The sequence below is a fragment of the Camelus bactrianus genome, chromosome 10, assembly GCF_048773025.1.
Source record: "Camelus bactrianus isolate YW-2024 breed Bactrian camel chromosome 10, ASM4877302v1, whole genome shotgun sequence".
In the NCBI taxonomy this organism is placed as follows: Eukaryota; Metazoa; Chordata; class Mammalia; order Artiodactyla; family Camelidae; genus Camelus; species Camelus bactrianus.
The window spans coordinates 60,467,398-60,486,024 of record NC_133548.1 but is presented as its reverse complement, the minus strand read 5'-3'; the positions used below and the strand labels follow the sequence as shown (position 1 = coordinate 60,486,024).

The 18,627-nt window shown below is 36.6% G+C and overlaps 1 protein-coding gene across 5 annotated transcripts in view; it reads left to right on the top strand.

Annotated features, from left to right (window-relative positions):
* The window catches only part of NOX4 (NADPH oxidase 4), a 134,173-nt gene that overhangs the window by 46,586 nt on the left and 68,960 nt on the right, over positions 1 to 18,627 (top strand). For all 5 annotated transcript variants that reach the window (XM_045509000.2, XM_045509001.2, XM_010973374.3 and 2 more), the window contains 3 exons: positions 9,345 to 9,561; positions 11,523 to 11,687; positions 11,812 to 11,874. In XM_045509000.2, the coding sequence (XP_045364956.2) occupies positions 9,345 to 9,561; positions 11,523 to 11,687; positions 11,812 to 11,874 (445 nt within the window). The remainder of the gene's footprint in view (positions 1 to 9,344; positions 9,562 to 11,522; positions 11,688 to 11,811; positions 11,875 to 18,627) is intronic.

Sequence of the window (18,627 nt, the reverse complement as noted above, 5' to 3'; positions counted from 1 at the left end):
TGAGTAAAGTGCAACTATTCAAACAAGTTTCTTGAATTTACATTGAGATTTTGTTCAACTGTACGCTTTGGGTTTGAACAGAAAATCACTATTTGCTGGGCATTTGCTCCTTTCTCCATCAATGTGCTAAGTACTTTACTAAGGTACAGAAAGACAAGGTAATGTATGATCTTTAGTGTTCCAGCGTTGGTAATTAGTTTGTAACTTAAAACATCAGTTAAAGGAGCCAGAGGCAATTTTATAGTGCCTATTTTCCAAGTGTTTCCAATAAAATAGATGTATTTGATTTTCAAGAATTCTAGTAGTTTAGAGAATTGAAGAATCAATGTGGACTAGAAATTTTAGATAATTTTTGACTTCAGTGATGAATCAATTAGAAATTAGACTGGTTTCCTTAGGTAAGCAGACTTTTGTAGTAAGAAGGAGCAATTGCTTTGTATGATTTTCTAAGGTCAATTTTATTTTCATAGAATATCTAATTTTGAAAGAAGCTTAACTGATAATCTTGACCAAAACTCCTTGAGTCTCCCTACAATATGTCTAAGTAAAGAACTAATTCTGAAAAGCACATTCTGTCCTCAGGAAGCTCTGGTTTTCATGAAGTTATTTCTCTTTTCAAACAGAATCTGTTTTACTTTCATTTCTATCCAGTGATTTAAAAGTCTGTGACTCTGGAGGCCATGGATATTGAGTTCCTCTTCTTCTCGAAAAATCCCTGCACGATGATATTTCAAGTCTCATCATGACTCTGAATTTTCTCCCTTGAATAAATTAATAGTTCATATTCATTGAGTTTTTATCGTACTAATGGTTAATCTCACTAAATCCTCCCAACAACTCTGGTAAAATATGCGGTTTAATATTATTTTATTATTCCCATTGTCCAGGATAGAGGATGGGGCAGTGAGAGGTGAAGTAAATAACTTGCTGAAAGTCATGGCTAGTAAATAGAAGAGCTTAAGTTCGAGCCCAGGTGTCAGGTTCCAGAGCCCACATTCCTAACCACTGAATGAAGCTGGCTGCTGTTTGGAGTGGCTTCCCTGTATCCCTTTTAAAGCCAGAAACCAAAACAAATGCAATTCTCTTGGGGTATGTGAGCTTTATTGGCAAAGCAGAAGTCTTACTTTCTTTGCTCAAAATATTACATTTAATACTATTTAGGATCCAGCTGTCTTGTTCCGTGATTATGCACGCCTTTAGCTTAACCTAGTTTTCATTCCTATTACCTATGTTTTAGATTTTTTTCATTAGTATTTATAAACAATTCTATTGCATAACACCTTAAAGAAATCACATTTCATATACACTAAAGTCAGATTTTTTTTTTGGTGTTCATTTGGATCTTTAAAATACATTAACTTTCCTTCCTAGGAGGTCAACATAGCATGGCAGTTAAGAGCTACATCACTTAATAGCTGTGTGACCTTGACAAATAATTTGTCTTTTTGTTTGTCTATTATATGGGATTAATAATAAAATGCATGTATTATAGGATTGTCAGATTTAAATATTTGCATGCACCAATGTAGTCAGAATATAGATATACTTAATAAATGTTAGCAAGAAAAAATTGTGCTTATACTAATACTAATAGCCATGTAAGAAAGAAACTCCACATTTAATTGTTCTTGAAGAATCCTTTTTTTTTTTTTTTTGATGAAGACAGCATTTTTGAAGAGCCCAGATTTTTCTATCAGCAACGTAATTTGATGAACTTACAATGAAAACTGCTTATCAGGTCAACAATTTTTATGTTAGGTCTCTAAAATTCGATTGATTTTAACAATAAAGGTTTATCTTGGGACTTGCAAGACAAGTCTTCTCCTGAGGATATTTTTTTTTCTGATTTTTAATATACCTTTCTAGGAGGTTGCTATTTGTATGCTGTATTAAAGATATTTCAATTCAGAAGACATTCAGAAAAAATTTTTTAAAGCCGAAACTGTTTCCTTTTCCCAGACATGAATGTAACTGGACATTTCTTTCCTCATTTTCATTTGAAAAACTCATCAGGAGGAGATATATACCACCATTTTCACTTACTGATAAAAGGGATATTGGAGGGAAAAGCAATTATGAACGTCACAGAACCTCCGCCAAGAGCCTAACCCTACTGCTTTGAAAAGCATGTGGAGGGAATGCGTTTTAAATGAGATTTGGCACCTAGCCTCTCAATCTGAAGATAGTCAACACTCCCACTGGCTCTAGCTCGGAGTGTTGCATGGTTAGTAATTGTATTTTGTGTTTTATTTATGTAAGAGAGGAAATATAACGTGAGAATTCTGGAAAAGGGAGAGGGAAGGTCCTCCTCAAATGTGTGGACGACAGTGACAGCCAAGTAATAGTAAATGACTGAGCCAGCTCTGCTGAACTTCTCAGACTATTTTATTACAGTGATCCCTGGATTTCTCTTTTAAACAGAGCTCTCTGCCTTTAGGGCCTGCTTGCTGGCAAGAGTTCGTTGTAGAGCATGATTTGTTTTCTGCTTGAATTATTTTTTTTTAAGAGAATTTAAAAGGAATGATTTCCTATTGCATGTTTCTAAAAACATTTGTTCATTAAACCCCGGGGAACACAGTGGACAGCCTTTGTCAACAATGACAAAGAACCAAAGGCATTGTCGGCTTCATAGGATTTGAAACTCAAGAAGTTAACCCTGGTTAGACAAATACTTATGAGCTTAGGCTTGTTGTCCTGGTTTATCTTCCTCCTACTATGACCTTAGGAGGAGGAAATGAAGAATGTGCTATTGGTGGGTGGAGGTATTTATGCAGTACAGTTAAGTGTTAGGGTTGCTGATCCCCAAGAATCTTCTCTTCTAGAAGCCTCTTACCCCAAGGGCTCCTTTTGCCTGATGTGGAAGGAGGAGAGCGTGTGGGATTTTCCTTCTGGGGAGAGGCATCTGCTCTTACTAGCATGTCAAATGGGAACTTGGTGAAGCCAAGGGAAAGGAGGTCCTGGAAGCTCTATGTTGAGCCAAAGCTATTCTAGCACTGAGGAGGACAGATTCATTTCCCTACACTTCCTTTAGTTCCCTTTCCTTGTCTCTTTTTCTTTCCAAGTCTATTTATTTATTTATTTGTTTGTTTGTTTGTTTGTTTGAAGTCTAGTCAGTTTACAATTCTGTGTCAATTTCTGGTGTACAGCATAATATTTCAGTCATACATATACATACATATATTCATGTTCATATTCTTTTTCATTATAGGTTACTACAAGATATTGAATATAGTTCCCTGTGCTCTACAGAAGAAACTTGTTATTTATCTATTATGTATATAGTAGGTGGTATCTGCAAATCTCGAACTCCCAGTTTATCCCTACCCATCCGCTTCCCCACCCAGCCCAGTAACCATGTTTGTTTTCTATGTCTGTGAGTCTGTTTCTGTTTTGTAAGTAAGTTCACTTGTGTCTGTATTTATTTATTTATTTATTTATTTATTTATTTATTTATTTATTTATTTATGCTAGATTCTGAGTTTTTTTTAAGAGAATACCAGACTGTGACGTAACTACTGTTATTATCCTCATTTTACAGATCAGAAAATAAGGCACAGAAGGTTGAATTAAATGACTGTTCAAAGCCACCCAGCGAGTACCTGATAGGGCTGGGGGCTGGACCCGTAGTCCGACCCCAGAATCTATGCATTTTATTCCAAACCTTTACTTAAATTATCGAATTGTTTATTCATGGTTTGGAGGATACTCAGGCTTGTGAATAAAATACATTCAGGTGATATGAAGATCTAGGCTATCTTCCCAATTTACCCATATAAGTTTGTGTGTGTGTGTGTGTGGATATGCTTGCATGTTTTGAGTAAGAAATTCAGTTTTGTTACAAATTACGTAGATTCCAAGGTTCTGAAGGTGAAATTTAGTCTTCTCAGAAGACAGAGCAGGATGAAAATACTTTCTTTTTTTGTGCTACTTTATACATGTTTCTTAAAATGTACAACATTGTTATAGAACATAAGTAGAATAACAATAATACAGTTGTATTTATGTGGTACTTTAGTCTCCAAAATTCTTCCACATAAGTTGAAAACAACAATGAAAAATCTAGGTTCTAGACTAGAGCCAATAAAAATACAGTGGAAGAGATTCTTTAATCAGCATTCTTATTGCCGCAGTACGTCTTTGTAGCTGCTCATTCAGTGAATGGGTTGCGCACGTCTTTTAGTCAGTTACCAAGCTCGGAGTGGTTCCTACCACTGCTAACAACACAAATTAAACAGAAGAATGGGAATTGCATAGGGGGAGAAAAAAACAACCTACAAATGTTCGGGGGGAGAGAAATTCACATGAACACCGTATATCCAAAAGTACAGAAAATTATACACTATATAAAACCTTAGGTAAAAGGGAGAAAGTCAGGTTATAGCTGAAGGTTGTAGTTGGACTAATAAAAAATTCCAGTGTTCTCTGCGGCCTTGTTCCAATATGAAAGAGAAAAGAAAATATAGCAGGGCGATGTATCTTAGGTAAACGTTAGTGTTTTCGAGGTTAGGAATGTTTCTTACTCATCTTTGCCAGCGGAATCCCTTTCGGAAGTCATCACTCACTCTTTGCTGGATTAACTGGAATTACATTAATTGGCTTTTAGCTAGGAATGTGTTGTCCTTCTAGGCCCTTCCAATTTCCCTCAGTTATCAAAGTATTGCAGACAGCAATAAAAAGATAATCTGTGTGTTTGTTTCAGTGTAACTTGGATTCCCATTTTGGGCCTGTCACGTATATTTAGTGTTGTCTAGATAATAAGTTATTATGGCAACTGGTACATCCATTCCTGTGCCAGAGGAATTAGCTTGTAAGTCTTGACTAGTTTGGTTATATTGTAGACTGGCATGTTTTTGTTGGAGATTTTTGTGTACTTCTTTGGCTAAAATTTCTTTGGATCATGGAAGGAAAATTTTCATCTCTTTTCACTTGCTTTCTTTCACTTACTGATTCTTGAATTTTTCACCTAAAATAGATAGGGTGAATAAAATTCCTGTGAAATTAAGCCTTTGTTATGTGGAATCCAAAATTCCCTCACGTAATATTTACATTATTTTCCATGTGTTAATAAATATAATGTTGTCTACAATGATGATCTTTTAAGGCAAGTATGTGTTTTTTTCCCGTTTCTAATTTCCCACTCATAGGATTAATTTTCATTTTTATGTAAAAAGTGATTTCTGTGTAACAATTATGGACTAAAGTCTTATGATTTGTTTACTTTTGCTAACGTTTCATGCTAAAGTCCAGGTGTGAGGGTGGAAATTGAGATCATGTGGTGTTTTTTCCCATAAGGATGTCGTATGTACAGAGAGGTATGGGGTATACAGCACATTTTCATGTACATGAGGTAATCTATGCTATAAGCTACTAGTGAATTTTTCATCTTTTAAACTGTGAGTTTACTTTTTCTCCCACCTTGAGGATAGAAATAGTGGGCTTCAGACCAAATACTTGTTCACATAATTTTAACCTCAACTTTTCTCCTGGGACCTTATTTACCATAACAAGTGGTTCTGGCTAGAGGTACAGGGTGAGAGAGTTGGAGACGAAGGAGAAGGAACAAGGGCGACGTTTACTTTAAGAAATATTTTCAGTACATCAGTGTTTTTCTGAAATATGAAATCATCTTTTATCCCCCACTGCCCTTTTAGTAAAGCCTAATTGCAGAGGCGATAGTAACAAATACTGGAAAGGATATTTTTTCCTTTCCCAGAGATCAAAGCCCTGTCCTCTATATACCTGTGCAGTAGAGAGTAATGGACATTATCACTCTCTTTCAGTTGAGGAAACTTCTTTAAATGGTCTGTTTTACTCACACACTTAGGGAAGGTTCAGCTCTTGATCCTATGTCCCTAGACTCCAAGGTTTAGTTTTGCCATCTGCGCTGTGTCTGTGGCTGGCTACATAATTGCAGGGCTCACTGCAAGATGAAAATGTGGGGCCCCTTGATGAAAAATTATTAAGCATTTCAAGATGGTGATGACAGAGCGTTGAACCAATTACAAGGCCATTCTAAGAGCGGGGTTCCGTGAGACTGCACAGACCATGCATTGATGATGTTGGCTCTATCTGTGTTGCCCAGTCTTCTTGGGCAACACCACCGGCAAGAGCTAGACACAGTAGTGCCCTGGTCAAGCTGCAGGATGCAAGTACACTCAGGTTATCAATAGCAAGAGCCCAGGAAAGAATCAGGCAAGAATCTGCCTAGTCCAAAGTGAGGGTGAGACTAAAACTTTGGTTGAGCATCCAGATGCTGCGGGTTTCCTGAGGTGCGCCAGATCCTTAGCTTAGGAAAGCTCTCTGTCTCTAGATGCTGCTAGCATGTAGGCTTGACTCTCTTGATACGTAACTACTTAGATTAGAACTGGCTCAGGGTCAGCGCAGAGCTGAGATCTCAGGTTGGACTTAGCCATACTTAAGGGTGAAGAGAGAGGCTGTAAGTTGCAGACTGATTTAATGCTATTCCCTGCAAAGGTGAATGTACACGCATGGTTAATTTTGCTAAATGTCATTTGCTAAAGCCTAGACATCTTTATTGAAGTTAGAATGAATTCAAGCTACTGTGTTTGTTAAAACCAACTAACTCAATCATGTGTTTCAGCAACAATCACAAGAAAACATTGTTTGCATACTTCCAGGCATTCACAAATCCATTCGATGAATATTGAAAATTTGCTACAGATTACAGGCCCTGTTCTAGACACCAGAAAAACAGTAGAGGCACAAGACAAATCCTTGACCTTAACTAGTGTACATTCTAGAGGATGCCACAGAATCCAGTGAATTCCAATGGGTTTTGCAATATTGAATTTGAATGAATTTTCTTAAGCTCTTGTTTCATACTTGAAGCAAAGTAAAAAGGGCTGTCAGAAACAAGTTGTTATATTTTTTCTGCAAAGAAAAGAAACTTTTTGTATGTTATAGACTATTAGGTAAAAAGTAGGTTCCTCGTGGGACAAGGATTATTTTTTTCCACTTTAAGAATGGATTAAAGTCACAAACATAAAGATCTCATAAGTGACACTGAATTTGTTAGAAATATGTAACATGCAATTAAAGTAGAGATGATTCTGTGATTCTCCTTATGGCAGGCCTGGTGTTTTTGTGATGGTTAACTTTTGCCGTAAAATGTTTTTTTAATTTCTATGTCTTAACCTGATATGGTTTATTCTGTGTACTGTATTGTTTTCTATGACTTTGTCATAGCCAGGCATTCAAAAAATAATAGTATAAATATCATGCCTCTTGAGAAAAAAAAGAAAAAAAGAAAGAAATCTATTTTTTGAAATACTGTTGAGTGTGAGAGCACATCTTAAAATCCTGCTGAGTGCATTGTGCATTGCATTAAAATCCCAACCATGCATTGTGATACACCATAAAATGCTTGACTTCTCATGATTGAGGAACACTAGACATTCCAGAGATACTTCAAAATCTCTCTTTTGGAATATAATACAACATAACTAAAAAAAAAAAATTAGTAGTAAGTGTTCCTATCCCACACAGTCTGTATGCCTCCTTCCCCCACCCCTGACACCATCACTGTCTTAACTTGGCAAGACTCTCTGCTTTCCACTCACTAACATCTTTTTCCCTTTTTTTCCCTGCTTTCAAATTACTTTTCATTTAATTGTAAAAGATACAACAATAAATACAAGAATATTCCCTTTGTTTTAACTTTAGGATGCACTTGCTATATTCAAACCAATATTGTAGTTATTATTTGCTTTTAAAATCAGTTCACTAGAAATGCATTGATGATTTACTACGTGCAAGAAACCTGCTGGGGGAGCTGGTGAGACTTGGCAGGGAGTGTGGTCATAAGGGGGATATATGAATGCAGAAGATACTATCCCTTCTACTAATTGGGGAATAAAGGGCGTGCCTTTGTTCATCCTGCTCCCTCGTGTCGGGATGGCATTCTCCTCTTCTCTAACCATTGGGGTCTCCACATCCTTCAGTTGCTTCCCCCAGGAAGCCCTTTCCGGAATGTCATAATCAGAGTTTATCATTGCTGTATACTCTCTCACTGTATGTCTATGTAGCATTGCCCATTTTGCTTTTTTTTGTTGTTCTTGTTGCTTTCATGTCTAATTATGCCCATTGGAGCTGTGCTATGGCTGTGCAATTTAGACTGATTGAAATTAAATAACATGAAAAGTTCCGGGTTTTGCCTGTACTCCATTTCAGTTGCTCAGTAGCCACACGTGGCCCATGGCTGTGTACCAAAGACTGCCTTGATCATCGGTCTCCTAACTTTCGTATATTGGGACTATTTAGTATCATTATTCTTATTATGGTTTTTGTTGTTTTAAAGTATTCTTTGTCAAATCATTGGTAAAATCATTATAGCTGTGATGTACTTAGATACGCTTTTATAATGCACTAAAATTAATTATTTGGGAGTGTGAAGGGCAACTTAAAAACACACTAACACACTCTTAGCCAATCAGGAAAACTAATTTTGGAAACCAAAATTTTACTATCTTCAAAATTGAAATAAAACACACTAAGACATTTTCAGTGCATTTCAAAATCTTGCTCTTTTCTTCAAGATTTGCTTATGCAAAAAGAAAAAAAAAAAGGTTCTGTATAATCTGTCATTGATTGCACTGTCCCTGTGAGGTAGATCTTAAGTCCTCATGATAAGAAATACAGAACACAGAAAGTTGGATGGCTTGTCTTAAATCTCACAAAATATGAAACAATCAGAATGGGATTTTTAGAGTTTTAAGAGCTCCTTCCTGATTCATTACTTTGAGCCTTTTATGTGGTCCTGTTAATGGCGAAATGGAAGAGTACACAGGGTTAGGGTCTGATTGCTGTGTGTTGTTTTCAGAGCAGAGGAGACGCAGGCTTCCAGTTGCTGCTGTTATGTTTGTCTAACGCTTCTCTGTACATCTGCAAGGCCTGTTGTATCCAGTCTTAGCCAAATCAGATATGACCCGTGTACTTTCTCATTTGTGTTTGAAGATGTATCGAAAGTACTCATCATTATAGGGTTTATTGAAGTGAAAACTTGTGTGTGATTGAATGCCTAATAGACTTGAAGTAAAGGCTGTCAAATTCAAGAATACTTGGAAAGATGGCACGTATCTTCCTACCCTGTATTTGTGGCATTTTAAGGGAGGGGCACTAAATGTGTGTTAGTCTCATAGTAAAGAATTTATTTAAAATGTTAAGATTCTCAGTTGTTCGTAAGTAAGGTATATGAGAAGTACCTTTTGGATGAAGGCTATGTAAAGTTAACAAGAAAAAAAGGTTACTTTCTCATACTGTTTCTGCCTGATTTCAATCTCCTTTTTGCTTCTTTATTTTTATTTATTTCCCTCATTTAATTTTAGAGGGCTGCTGAAGTATCAAACTAATTTAGATACCCACCCTCCTGGCTGCATCAATCGGAATGGAACCCACTACCAGGATATTCACTTACCAGAGGATCGCGCAGAACGTTTTCGTGAAACTTTCCCCGAAGGAATTTCAAAACCAGATGAGCTTACCCAGAACACATTTGTGAAGATTTGTATGGAAGAGCCCAGGTTCCAAGCTAATTTTCCACAGGTCAGATTAATTCTGAGTCTTTGATGGTCTCTGCAAAGTCCGTGTTCCCATAATAATTGCATGTAAACATGCTTTTGAAGGTATATAAAGCAGTTATTCTTGCAGAAGAGAACATTTTAGGATGTTTCAATAGCAAGTTAATACCTATTGTTCCATTGTAAGCAGCTAACAGTTCAAGAAGAAAGACCTATGCTATTATAGAATATAGAAAGTTCCTGCTTAACTGACCATTTGATCTTTGCACACTGTGGCACTGGCATTTGCCACAAGAAATGTGACAAAGATATTTTCTCCACGCATTGAGAAAAATAGGCTGAATAGTAAAAACAATAGCGAAAGAATTAGTACTAGTACTAAAAATTATTGTACAACATTATATTATTGTAAATACCAAGTTTTAAAACCAATTTATTGACTGCTTACTGTATGCATAATTTCTTTTAATACTCACAGTAACTCCTTGAAGTAATTACTATCATCCTCAATTTTCTGAAGAGGAATTTGTGGCCTAAATACTCAAAATACCTTGACCAAACTTTACAAACACGTGGCAGCAATAGAGTGCAAAACCAGGTCTTTGACTCAAACACTTGGTTTTACAAAACTTCTTCCCCAAATCCCCAGCTAGTAGTTTGATAGCATCTTAATCTTGCCTTATGGCTACGAGCTGCCCACAAGGAGACTGCACTCTGTACTCCTGGTCGGTACCAAGTGGAAGTCAGGAAATAGTGATGCTGAGTGTCTGTTTTAAGAAGAAAGAGGAGTCAAAAGGCAGAGTGATTTGTAGATGACTTTGGAATGAGTGTGTTAGTCTTGTGTTTCTGATTAATAATAATCCTTTAGGTTGCTATGAAACGTTACAAATTTCAGAACTTTTCTGGGCGTCACACAACGCTATACGTTAGGGGAGGGGCAGGTATCCTGACTCCCGTTTTGCTCGTGGGCTACCTGACGCTCAGAGGGTACGTGACTGTCCCACAGTTGCAGAGTTTGACCTGTGTTACTTACTCTTCACACAGTTTCTAACTAAATGTGAGGAAGAGGTATGATCTGTCTGCATGGAAGGGGGAAGATCTGGAATAACAATGTATCTAAGGTTTAAAAAAGTGACCATGAAGATAAGTTGGCAGCGGGGAGGGAAATAGCTCAGTGGTAGAGAGCATGTTTAGCGTGCACAAGGTCCTGGGTTTAATTCCTCAGGACCTCCGTTAGAAATAAGTAAGTTTGGGTTGGAGGTCTCAACTGTTGAGGGAGAGAAAGTGTGCCATTGCAGGAGGAATGCTGGCCACCCAGGCTCTGCTGTTATCCTGGGATCGGGGCTGTCCCTCCAGCACACATGTGAAATCGTCACAGTTTCCAAATTCTATCTAATTACCTTCTGTTTGTATTATAGTATGTAAAAATAAACTGTGAACAACACACTTAGTATACCTATGTTTAAAATATGTGCAGAGACATATCCTGCATTGGGTATATGTTTTATACATGGACATTATGCATATAAATTATGCATATTAAAAATATCTAGAGTTTTCTTTTTTAACAAACATTGGACTGGCATATTTTTTTCTAAAATCATCTTCAGATTTATTTGAGCTTTTAACTTCCCTTTCTTCTCTCTAGAGAAAGATATTGCATATATACATTATATATTTGTTGTGTGCAAGGAGGATGTATGGAACAATGCATGCTCACCTGTCAATGGTAGTTATACCCTGGGCAATGGCTTGAGGGTAGGATCTTGACATTACTTTCCCTTTTATTTTATTCTTTACTCTTTGAATAAGTTGCAGTGAGCATCTGTTGTTTTTCACTCACTTTTCTTTACACTTTATTATTCAAAATACAGATTAAAATATTATTATTCTATTATTACTGGAATGCATCAAATAAGCAATTGGCCAGGACAAAAAGCTTTCTATAAGTATTTCCTAAAGTGTATTTCAAAAATTCTCCATTAGACTTGGCTTTGGATTTCTGGACCTTTGTGCCTGTATTGTGCTGAAAGACTTTATAGGTGTATCCGGAGCAATAAACCAGTCACCATCATCTCGGTCATAAGTCATCCCTCAGATGTCATGGAGATTCGAATGGTCAAGGAAAATTTTAAAGCAAGACCTGGCCAGGTGAGTCAGTGTCCAGCAACTTTTAAAATATCCTTTATCTTTATATATATTTTTTGAAAATTAGCATCATTGAAATATTTGAACTTTATTTTGGGTCATTTAAAATTTTTTTGTTGCTTTTTAGTATATTATTCTACATTGTCCCAGCGTGTCTGCATTAGAGAACCATCCGTTTACCCTCACAATGGTAAGAAACTTGTTTCTTGATTTTTTTTAATTTTTAGAATGAAATGTGTTTTTTTCTCTTAGTGTCTGTGTACTCCACCTCATTCTAGTAATTATTCAAGGCTGTTGCAATACACTTAATGTTTAAGTGAGCCATCTTTTTACAAAGAAATAATGATCTTTGCAGAAACTTTGTAACTATTTATTGTTTTTCTACAACTTTAAACTTCAGGTTTTAGTATATTTAATTTATTAAACCTTGTTGATTCAAAATGCAGAAAATTTACTGGATATTTGCACTCTTCCTTTTATGAAGTATGTACCAAAATATAATATGTGCTTGATTTCTTTAAAGAGATTACATTTCAGGAAAAAGAGAGTACTCTGAGTTGAGGTGAAACCTAAGAACATGTTTAGAAAAGAAAAAGCCCAGTGTAATTGGCACCCAGGCTGTGTAGGAAGAAGGAAAAGAAAACTAAAGTCAGAAAAATAAAATGAAACAAATAATGGGGGAAAAATCCAGCTAAGTAATGGCATCATCAAATATTTCGGCTCATTGATTCACATTATTTTTTGCCTTATACAAACGGTATGAGTGCATTATAAGGAAGTAAGCAACTCAAAAGTATGTAAGATCACATTGGAAGTTTCCCTCATTTTCCCCACTCCCCAGTCCTTTTCTCAAGTTTGACATATATTCTAAACATTTTCCTATGTATTTTGGCATATATAGGCATTTGGCCTTTGTTTGCTGGATCATTTATTTTATAATTTTCTCTTTTCACTCTGAACAATACGCCATAGCCAACTTTCCATGTTACTGTGTTTGTACAGCCTCATTCTTTCTAATGACTCCATAATATGTCACAGTAGGAAAAAACTGTAATTTATTTAATAGTCCCCACGGATGATGGGGGTTAAGATTTTATTCAATTTCTAACAAGGGTAACTGAGATGGGGACCAAATGTTTAAATATATGCTTATGATATGCAAATAAAGTTGAACAAGTTACTGGGAGGGGCAGAAAAATAACTGAGAATAGTGTAATGAACTCTATCACTGAAAACTTTTACTCTCTCTCAAAATAGAAAATCCAGGAACTTTTCACCTATGGTACCCAATGAGCAGAGGCTTCTAGCTCTAATCTCTTTCAGTTGGCCTAGGACCCTTGCACAGGGCAAAGGAGAAATAAAGTATTGTGTAGAACATGAAAGGGCTTTAAGCAGATGCTTTATGTGGCCTGACCTGCCTCCCGAAAGCCGATTGGGTGAGAGCTCTGATATCCCTGTAGCTGGCTTGAGGCACAGCTGGAAGGAAAAGAAAAGGAAAGAAGGGAATGCAGGGCACAGACGGAAGAGCAAGGATCAGAAGTAGGAGAGAGAATTGAGAAAGGAGACCAAATTATATGTGCAGTAAAAGAGGGGTAAATATTCACACAAAGGGCATGAACTTTGCAACTCAGTCACAACTCTGTCACTTACTAGTTCTGTCTGTGAGTGGATCTCTGGACCCCGCTAAGCCTCAGTTCCATCGTCTGCAAAATAGTGCTAATGATACTTATCTGGAAGGCGTATTGTCAATATAAGTTTGATGAAATAATGTGTGTAAAACCTTTGTCACATGGTCGGTGCAGGCTTGTTTCAGAAGATTCAAGTTCAGGAGCGCGCTGCATGGAGGCAAAGAGGTTGGCTGCCTGGGACCCGATGTCCATCACAGCTTCTCTTCTCTCTTACTTTCTTCAATTAAGAAAGGATTTTTCCTTGTTCCTTCTGCTTCTTCTAAGCCACTCCTTCCGTTCTCTTCAAAGAACGTGAAAGTTCTCTAAGAAGAACAAGAAAGAAAAGACCTAAAAGAGTTTGGAAAATAGTGCTTAGTATATATCACTTCTGAAAATTTATAGTGCCTCTTACCATACGAATGGTTTTGAGATGTTCTTTCATAAATAATCCTGTTAAATTTTCTTCACCCTTTATTTAAACCTTTTCTACTTTCCCAGTTTTGGGTCTTTGTCTAAACTAGTCTCTTTGCCCTGGGAACCAACCACTGCTTTTCCACTTAACTCACACTCTAAACACCACACAATCTCTTGACCTTTTCCTCTTATAAGACCCCGTCTACTCTCTTCAACAGTTAGTGTCATGAAATGATGTGCTTAATGCCTGTCTTCTCCTAGACCATAGGCTCCGAGAGCCCTTGCAAAGATACATTTATAGCACAATTTCTGGTACACAGAGTAAACAGATAAATATATTTATAAATATAAAGGTAATATATAATTAGTGTTTGGGACCTACCTTGACACATACTTCATAGATTGTCTTTTCCTCCCTTCTGTTACCTGGAAGGTGAAGCCAGAGGGAAAAAAAAAAGCTGGAGGAATTAAGAAGAAAGAGGAAATGCTGTGGTTGAAGTGGCTCTTAGTCAAATAGTAGCCTTCCAGTCGGGTTTTGAGTCTAATCTTTAAGGTTGTGGTGGCTTTCTCTTTAGCTAAGAAGAAGGGAAATGAGCTAATGGCAAAGGTGTTTGAGGAAGAACCACCAAACAGAAGGGAAACAATTGATGGAGAACAGCTGGTCAGAGCCAGCAGGCCATTTTTCACCTCCACTGCCCCATTCTCGGGACTAACGATGGGAAATTACTTGTTCCTAAATTTTGTGCTCATTTGACAAATGTTATCAATATTTCTTAGGTTTGCCAGCAACCTGTAGGTGGAAACGGATCTTGACTTTGCAAGTTTAGGTTTTGTATTCACATTTACCTTATTTTAAACATCATTTGTTGTATGTTTTGATTATGCGCTATGAACGCTCAACTTAAGGTTTAATTGTTTTAAGAAGAATTCTATCTCACAGATATTTTAATTATAACAATAGTTGGCATCCAAAAGAAATTCTAAGGCAAAGGAAATTCTTTTTATCAGGCCATCCATGTACCATGTACTCTGTAGGCTTAGCAAATGGATTGTAGCCCTCCCAGATTTGGGGGGAATGCTAGCTGGCTTACGCATACCATCCCCCAAGGGAGTTTCTGTTTTCATAGGAAAAGAGGAGAATCTTACTGCTGCCTGGAAATGAATTTAAGTAAGGCAAAAACATTTCTAAGCTAAATTTTACATTACGCTGTTATGTGAATGTACTGTCTTTTCCTGCCATTTCCTCCTTTTTTGTCCAATTACTTCTATTTGACACTTACATGTAAAATGCATGCTTTTCAAACATTTTCACTGGATGGTTCCCTTAAGGGTTCCTTTGAAATAAAACAAAGCAAAACAAAATAATTTCCCGTATGCCGATTCCCACTGAAAAGTGTGTACATATCCATCTTTGTCAAGGATAATAGTCCCTACTAATTAAATGCCTAAGAGGTTCCTGAAAATGTTACAGTATTTAGTTCAACTATATTCCTATGAGACATGTATTGTTAATTTTATATGATGCAGAAAATAAAGTGACTCAGAGATATTAAATAACACACAGCTAGTTAGTGGCATAGGTGAGGTGTAAACACAGACCCCTGCCTGGCTGAAGTGTCGTTAGCTCCTCTGCACTGTCTCTCTTCTGTCTCACCACCCATCCATGTTCAGGGCATCCATATTTCTAAAATTCCTATTGCTTTTGGACGTACTTAGTGGAGTCAACAAAAAGAATTACCATTTAAAAAAAGAAATTTACTGAACTATACGAATCAATTTTCAAGACAAATATGCAGTCGAGAGTTTTAGATTGTCCACACTGCTAAGATCTTCTAATATTGTGGAGAGAGTTGAAAAGTCAAATAAATTCCCCTGCTAGAAAAGTCTAATACTTATTTTAATATACTGTGCCAGAATAAGGAAAAATCAAATCTATAACGTATACATTGATCACAGATTCAGTAGCTTGAATTTCATCTCATTTTTAAGTGGAGGTGAAGCTTTTACAACTGAAAATACCCCAAAAAATTAGTACAAAGATAAAGCACAGAAGCAACATAGTATTTTTCATTATTTCAAAGTAATGGTAAGTTTTAAGTACTGATTTAGTTAGAAACCCACAGGTTAGAGTTTTAATTACTTAAAATGCTTCAGCATTTCTTATACTTGATATTGACTTTGCTGCCCAAGAAGACCTGCTAATTTGGTGGGTTTTCCCAGGAAGTTGCAATTATTTTCTGCTCTGGCACTTGCATTGTCTCAGGGTGGAACTAGCAGGCACATGTTTGCTGACAGAAGTTGATGGAGATCAGAGGGCACAGTGTAGTATTAGACACTAGATTTTGGAACCCCAGACAGCTGGGTTTGGAGACTTGGATCCTCCACTCATTAGTACTATGACCTTGGACAAGATAATTAACACACTTAACCTTTGATTTCCTTCTTTATAAAATATGGATAATAATAGTAACTTTTATCTCGAGTTATTGTGAATATGAATTAAAAAGATATAATCAAATGCTAAGCAGAGTGCTTGGCATATAGTAAGTTCTCAGTCAGTAAGAAACCGTGTTATGGTTTTTATTTCCAGTAATGACTGGACAATCAAAACAGGAATAAACTGAATTTCTTTGCTTCATTCTCCAGCATGCAATGACTGACTAAGCTCGGGTCACAGACTGGGTTAGAAACTGTCCCTTGGGGGACTGATACCTTGCCTCTTGTGGTTTACTAGCCTTTAGGATGAACGATGTTTCAGGTTGGGTTTCCTGGGAAACAGTCGAGGGGTAGAGATTTGCATGTCAGAGGTTTGCTGGCGAGGGGTGAGGGACGAAGAAGGCAAGGCAGATGATGAACTGAGATATATTCCAACAGAGGTCTCAGCAGGTCGGACAGGCGCTTACAGGTGAAATGATAGTTCAGAGTTGCCCTGTCTTGGAGTTAGGAGACCAAATCTTTATTCTCCCCAATTACTGTCATTGAACTTAACACTTAGATATGGGCAGGGAAGCCTTCTTCTGTGGATGGCAATTCCTGGGGAGGGTCTTGGTAATAAGTTCTCAGCAGGAAACACTTTCAGCAGCTGGGAGATTGGAGAAATAAGTGTTTTGATCTTGAAAGTTGGCAAGAGAGGTGGGAGGGAAGAAGACCTGAACACGAGTTTCCACTGCAAATAACAGTTAAATATATGTATTTAAATTTATAGGTTTATATACATTTATATATCTATAAATATATAAAAGGTGTATGAAAATTTACCTTTTGTGAGATAATTCTATTTTTAAAGCTTAATCTTAACTTTGAGACATATAAATTCTAGTTTATCTAAATTCATTAAACTTTAAAAATTTGTAGTCCAAACACCAGATTTATTTGTTTTTTTGGCTGTTGTTGGGGGAAGGAAGTATCTAAAGCATAAATTGTTTAAAGGATCAAAGAAACCCAAGTAACACAATTGATGACAACTTGGGAACCAAAATTCAAGTTTTGTTTATTCTTCTCCTTCTTTGGACCTTTATTGGCTTAAAACTTCAGTAGATTTTTCATTTTGTCTTCCAGCTATGTAACTGATCTCTCAAAGTGTTTTCTAGCTGTGCTGTGTAATTACCAAAGTTTGGATTTTCTACCAAAACAAGCCTATTAAGATATGTTCTCATCTAATTTAGAGATATAAATCAGAGATGATTTTTTTTTAAAAAGCTCAAACATAAGAAAGCATGAAACCTGCTGACTACAGAATGTAACGTCTCTTAGTATTTAACTGAGGAAGACATTGGTTATGTTTATTAATATTTTTCATGGATTCTTAAAGAAATAATGCAGAATCTGCTTTTTTATGGTAGCAGTTGATTGACATTTACATAAATGTCTCTATATCCTTCCATTATTATTTTTACTCAGAAACTCACATCTACTTTCCTGACATCTGTATTCTAAGTTGTATGATTCATTATTTTTAAGCTTGGATAACCTGATTTCACATATTTTTCCATGAGTCACAGGAAAGTCTAGTGGTTAGTTTGTTATTGTCTGTGCTTTTACATAGCATGCCTGCACTTGCCATCATTTTTCTGCTTTTTGTTTTTAACCTCTCAACCAGTCACTGTGGGAATAGTCTTTCCAGTTTTCAATGAAAACCAGACAGGAATGGCCATGGATTTCTTAAGACTGGCAGACTATTTTTGTTATTATTTCTTTAATTCCATGGGTTTAAATATAATCAGGAAGTCTGCATCTGCTGTTTTGATCTTGAGTCTTGATCTCATTTATTTTACTCTTAAGAATTGCTTTTCTCTAGTGCTTCACAAATCTTTTGCTTGGACAGCTTAGAAACTCAGCTGGGAGAGATGATAGATTAGCCAGACAACGATGTGTCTTAACCACAGAGCAGGCACAGTGGTGAAAATTGCTCCCAAAGGTCACTCATGTTCAGGAAACCGAACAGGGCATCTGAATTCTCTAAAAATTTAGACATTATCTAACTGCTCTACTTTGACTTTTTTCCAGGGGAAAAGAAAATATTCCTTCAGTGCCTAATGTGAGCCTGCAGGATAAATATGAACTTAAATAGGTCAATGTATTCAGAGCAAACCTGTTGTTTAATATTAAACTTGATTTGTTCATGTGGTATTTGGGGTACCTCTTTTTACCTAAAGATGATGAATAAAAGCTCCTTTCTTGACTTAGCATCTCCTTCCAGCTACTGCACCATTTCTCAGTGGTTTAATCCTTTTCCTCTCATTCTCTCTTAAATCCACACTTCTGCTCATACCACTCTACGTAAACATTTCTGTTGACCATGTTACTGCTAAATCCAATGGCCATTTCCCAGTTCTTAATTGGATTGACTTCTCAGCATCGTC